Source organism: Manis pentadactyla, chromosome 13, assembly GCF_030020395.1.
Source record: "Manis pentadactyla isolate mManPen7 chromosome 13, mManPen7.hap1, whole genome shotgun sequence".
In the NCBI taxonomy this organism is placed as follows: Eukaryota; Metazoa; Chordata; class Mammalia; order Pholidota; family Manidae; genus Manis; species Manis pentadactyla.
The window spans coordinates 22,961,773-22,967,271 of record NC_080031.1 but is presented as its reverse complement, the minus strand read 5'-3'; the positions used below and the strand labels follow the sequence as shown (position 1 = coordinate 22,967,271).

The following is a 5,499-nucleotide window of genomic DNA, read 5'->3' as shown; positions in this document are numbered from 1 at the left end:
TCAGAAGAAAGGGAAATAAAAAGCTTTCAATATCTGCCAGGCCCAGAGATAGTAAGCTTGTTGAATTACCAGGTCAAGTAAGACCTTTCTGTCCCTGAGTATTGTTCCACCTTCTCTAATAGAGCCCTTGTTGAACATCTAAGGGAATCTGGACTCTATATTGTCTAATAATGAGAAGACAATCCCTGAATTTTCATTTTCTCACAAGTAGCAAAAAAAGACAAAAATTAGAATTTTATTTTTATTATGTCTTTAAATTTATTATGTCTTATTTTATTATGTCTATACTTGAGAACCAATTACACATAAATATAATCTTCACAGGACCAGATTCAGAAACTGTAAAGACATTAAATTAGGTAAGAAGCATAACTGTAAGACATAAAATTAGGAAACTTGAGAGTATTCATTTCCACTGTGAATTGCCACTTGTTAATATGGTACTGAGAGCTCTGACATATGTCCTCTTTGGAAGTTAAATATTTATTCTACCACTACTTACTAACAGGAATTATTGGGAGTCTTCGGTGTGACATGAAAACATTTTGCCTTTAGTTGACAGAAATGCTTCACATACTTGTAAAGTTTGTTGTATTTTTTTTCAACAGCCTGTATCACTTTACAAAATACTTCTTGCTGCTAATTTGATGGGAGCTATAAACTCAGGCACTGAAATAGCATGCTAGTACTTGATTAAGAGATTATGTGGTGGAGGTGGGGGATAAATATTATACATAAAGATTAGGTTAACTTTAAAAATGAAAATACATATTTTGAAATATTCTCATATAAAACTAAAAGAGCAAAATTGAGAAGCACTAGGGCTGACTTTTTAATCCAGTGTTCTCCCAGAAACTCTGAATTTTGAGATACTATTAGGAATAACGACAATGAAAAAATGTGTCCTCAAATAACCATGACAGCCAGGGAAACTAGGCCACACTAGTTCGGTGACATAAGGATATCCTGAAACCTCATTTCTCTTCCTAAAATTGTTCGTATATTCCAACATGATTCTCAAAATATAAAAGAGATACCACTTCTCCCCTCCAGCATGGATGAAGTTACCACTTTCCTTCCCCTTTCTTCTCTCTCCGTCATGCATGTTCTCTATCCTCCCTTTCATCCTTGACCCTCTCTCCTGTGTATCCCTCCTGCCAAGCTCTCTTACTGCCTCTTCCCTCTCCTTTGGGAAGAGCAATGTGAAAGACCCAACGAGCAGCTGACAAGCTGATATTGCCTGTCAGGACCGAATATAACACTCCTCCCTCATTCACCACTCACAGAATTTTGAGACGTTTTCCAGTGACACTTTAAGTCTTCAGCTGATACCTGCAGATTGTATTGGGGGTCTATCAGTGTAGATACCTCACATTGACCCAGTGAAATGCTAGTATTTACAAGAGAAGCACTTTCTCAGAGCATCTCTCTAATTTTTAGGTTGTCAAGACAGCAACCTTGATCTGTAAGTGTCCAGTTCCACATGGATTAGCTCTTACAACCACATTCATAACCACCAGAATAAAATCTAGAAAAAGAATTGGTACACTCATGCACACACACACAGGGAAAATTATTCTGTCATTAGGCAGTACATTTCTTTCTGAAGGAAAACTTGTGCATGAAGCTAAATTTATCATATGAATATGGCCAGGTATTGACAGAATTCAAGTTAGAGTCATCATTGGCCATTCATTATGCTATGGGATTTAAGTAATCATATTCTAATGCAATCCTCTCAGAATAAGGCATATAGATGTCTCCACAGATTTCTTAATTGATTGTTTTCTAAGAAAAATCTTTTGTCTTTCCTGTCCATGAGACAAAACTAACCTGTTAAGGAAGTACATATTAGAATCCCCCTGTATCATTTATCAACTCAAGTCATACTTTGCTACACCATAACTTTCTCATGGCATTTTTCACTTCTGCATTCCTCAGTGTATAGATCAGAGGGTTGAGCAAGGGTGTCCCAATTGTATAAAACACAGCAACCATCTTGTCCATTGGAAATGTGGTTGGTGGGCGTGTGTATATGAATATACATGGACCAAAAAATATGACAACCACAATAAAGTGGGAAGTGCATGTGGAAAGGGCTTTTCGTCTTCCTTCTGCACTATAGTTTCTCAGGGAGTACAAAATGACAACATAAGATATAAGCAGGATTATGAAACTCACCATGCATATGACTCCACTATTAGTAACAACTAGCAAATTTATCACATAAGTGTCCATGCAGGCAAGTTTCAACAAGGGCTGCAAGTCACAGAAAAAGTGGTCGATCACATTGGGGCCACAGAAGGGCAATCTCAATGCCAAGAAAATCTGTGCTGAAGAGTGGATGCAAGATCCTACCCAGGCCAGAATCACCAACACACCACAGATTTGCCGGCTCATAATGGCTGTATATCGCAAGGGCTTACAAATGGCTACGTAGCGATCAAAGGCCATGAGGATGAGCACAAGTATCTCCATACAGCCAAAGAAATGGGCTGCAAAGACCTGAGTCATGCACTCATTATAGGAAATGGTCTTCTTCTCAGAAAGGGCATCCGCAATCAGTCTTGGGGCAGTGGTTGTAGAGAAGCAGGCATCAGCAAAGGACAGATAGGATAGGAAGAAGTACATGGGGCTCTCAAGGGTGTTGCTTGTTTTAATGGTCACTACAATGAGAAAGTTCCCCAACAGTGTCATGAGGTAGAGAATCAAAAAGATCCCAAATATTGCTTTCTGCTTTCTTGGATCCTGCATCAATCCAAACAGAATGAATTCAGTCACGCTGTTATTCATTGCCATGCTAGTGGCTGTAGGTAAGATGCAGTTGACAAAGGATTAATCTGCAGTGAGAAGAGAAGAGGTGACCTCGTGGGAAGATCAGTGGGCTGAATCTGATTTCCTTGTTTCTACACCATCCTGTTACCTGCAACTTTACCTGTTACCTGCCTTTAAATTCCTTACGAATCATTGTAAATCTTTGGATGTCAAAACCGCTCCAGATCTGTTATTCAGAAACTTACTGTATTGGACCAGAGCTCTTGTGTTTAGGGAATGAAAAATAGACACCATTTAACATTTTTCATTCTACCAAGATTGAGAAGCCATGAAGCGAGGAAAGGAGAAATAACATAGGCCTTTAGTGTGAAGAAGTTTGGGATCCACAGGTGTGAAAATCCGAGTAATGAGCTTTGTGATGAAAGAAATGAAATCAAAGTTTTAATGGAGATTATGAGGCAAATGCTTTATCAAGCAAATAGAAGATCAATAACAAACCTCTAGCTCAGCCAGATTCCAAAGCTATAGTAGCAAACTTGGAAAATTAAGTTTTCCTGCTAGCCAAAGGCCATTGAAAACAATTTATAAAGTTTGAATATATTTGTATTGGTGAAATGTAAAATTTGGGAGCATACAAAACACGAGAGCAGATTTTACTGAGATTTATTCAGCACCTAAGAACAAAAATCACTGAGCTGTTTAAAAAAATTTAGTCATCTTTCTTTTTTCTAAATTTAGACCAAATGAACTTTGAGCTTATCTGTAATGAAGTGCTTACCTCCTTCAAAAAGTCAGAGTTCCACTGCAGACACGTGTCTTTGCATCCCCTGAACTTCAGAAACAGTGGAAAGCATACAAGTGGATTCATCGTGGCCCCAACAAAATAGACTGGTCCTGCAGGCTCCCAAATACAATTCAACAGTGACTTCAGGCTTGTTGCTTCCTTTCTCAGAGAAGTATCTCTAAGTGGGAGGAGGTTGCAAAATTAAACTTCCCCTCAGCTTTAATAGGATCACTTGAACTCTTTTTAGAGCAATTTTAGGTTCACAGCAAAATAAAGAGAGAGGTACAGAAATTTCCTGAAGAGCCTGTGCCCCACATATGCATAATGTGTCATCAACATCCAGAACCGGAGTGGTGGATACGTTGTAACTGATGAACCTGCAATGACACAGCAGAACCACTCAAAGTCCATAGTTTACTTCAGGGTCCGCTCTTGGTGGTGTGCATTCTATGAATTTGGGTAAATGTATAATGATATGTATCCATCATAATATAGTATCGTACATAGCATTATCACTACCCTAAAAACAGGATCACTTTAGATTCCCAAATATAGAACATAATAATTCCTTTCACACAATATTTAATACTCTCTAAATTCTAAATAATGTTTTCACACCATTTAGTGGAAGAAAAATAAGACTTAGTGAGATGTTTATGTGGGTTTTCATTGTGAGAATTATTAGCTCATATATACCACAAAATCAGGCTGGTGTTTGACAAACATCAGCATTACAAATGGCCAATCTTAGAATTCTTTAAGTAGACCCTCTATGTTTCTAAGAAAGAAAGGACACAATTTCAGATAACCACTCTTCTCCACACTCTTTCCAGCCTTTCCCTTTTTTACTTCCTTGCTATCTTTTGAAAAGGAAAAGTGGGCATTTAAAAAATATGATGTGTCATGAATATAATGAACTAGTTACCATGGTTTTCAAATGCAATAGCTGAAATACCATGACTTTCAAAGCCTGTGCCATCGTCTTGCTTACCTCTGTTCCTCCCGTGTTTCTGCTCATGCATGCTCCAGCCAGGCCGAAGACTTGCTGTCCCTCATGAATATACTGACTGTCTCATTCTCTGAATTTTCCTTATTTCTTAGTGACTAAATGACCTTCCTCTGACATGACCTTCAATCTCCATTGCTATCTGTGTACAGAGAGCCCAGGTTCAATGCCATCTCCTCAGCAAAACCTTGCAGATCTCTCCATCCAAATAACTTTCTTGTTAACGGTGTTCCACCGTTAAAGTGTGTGTGTGTGTGTGTGTGTGTGTGTGTGTGTGTGTGTGTGATTATCATCGAATCATACAGTCCTCTAATTTTTTCTGTACCATCTTTTGTTCATTTGATTTCATAATATCCAATAGGGCAAGTTCAGGTTGTTCCATTTGTGCACTAAGCTGGAAGTCAGGGTTTAGCAGAGAGCAGTAAAAGAGGAAGCAGGACCAGAACAGGACCACAAGCCTTTGTGCTCCATGGCAACTGCTCTCTCTCCAACACTCCACCCACACTACCACGCAAAGCATCAGACTCCAGCCACTCAGTGGAGCCAGCATAAAACATAAGGCCAAGGAACCATAAATAAGGGAAAAAGAAAACTACTGACCTGCTCAGTAGATGTCCTAACCATCAAATGGATACAATCTTCAGGATGGATCTAGTGAGAATCAGCATTTTATATATATGTTTGAAAAATAATAGTGACGAGGAGGGGATATAGAGGTCAGAGAATGAGGGCAGGAATCAGAGCCCAAGGGGAAAATCGTTGTGGGAAAAAGCCAGAGATGAAGCGCAAGGGTGAGCAAAGAACCGCGCTAAAGTAAAGAGCAGGTTGCCTAAGGTTTCACTGGAGAGTTTTGCCGCTCATTCCTCCGTTTCTCTTCTTAGCCCTCACTCCAGCCCCAGAAGGAGACTGCAACTTTTGGCTGTATGCAGGGTGT

General features: G+C 39.1%; 1 protein-coding gene across 3 annotated transcripts; it reads right to left on the bottom strand.

Annotated features, from left to right (window-relative positions):
* Positions 1-1,884: 1,884 nt before the first annotated feature.
* Positions 1,885-4,581, bottom strand: LOC118933719 (olfactory receptor 4C11-like). 3 transcript variants are annotated; one of them, XM_036928359.2, is made up of 2 exons: positions 4,547-4,581; positions 1,885-2,782 (listed from the first exon to the last, which is right to left on the bottom strand). In XM_036928359.2, the coding sequence occupies exons 1-2, from the start codon at positions 4,579-4,581 to the stop codon at positions 1,885-1,887; spliced, it is 933 nt and encodes a 310-aa protein (XP_036784254.2). The 3 variants fall into 3 exon arrangements, with proteins under 3 accessions (XP_036784254.2, XP_036784256.2, XP_036784255.2); XM_036928361.2 differs by lacking the exon at positions 4,547-4,581 and adding an exon at positions 3,089-3,105; XM_036928360.2 differs by lacking the exon at positions 4,547-4,581 and having other exon boundaries at positions 1,885-2,799.
* Between the last annotated feature and the right edge of the window lie 918 nt (positions 4,582-5,499).

Coding starts and splice junctions, on each gene's coding strand:
- LOC118933719 (XM_036928359.2), bottom strand. CDS start 4,581: ATGCATGAGCAGAAACACGGGAGGAACAGAGGTAA. Junction 2,783..4,546: donor CACGGGAGGAACAGAGGTAA/GCAAGACGATGG, acceptor AATGAATAACAG/CGTGACTGAATTCATTCTGT.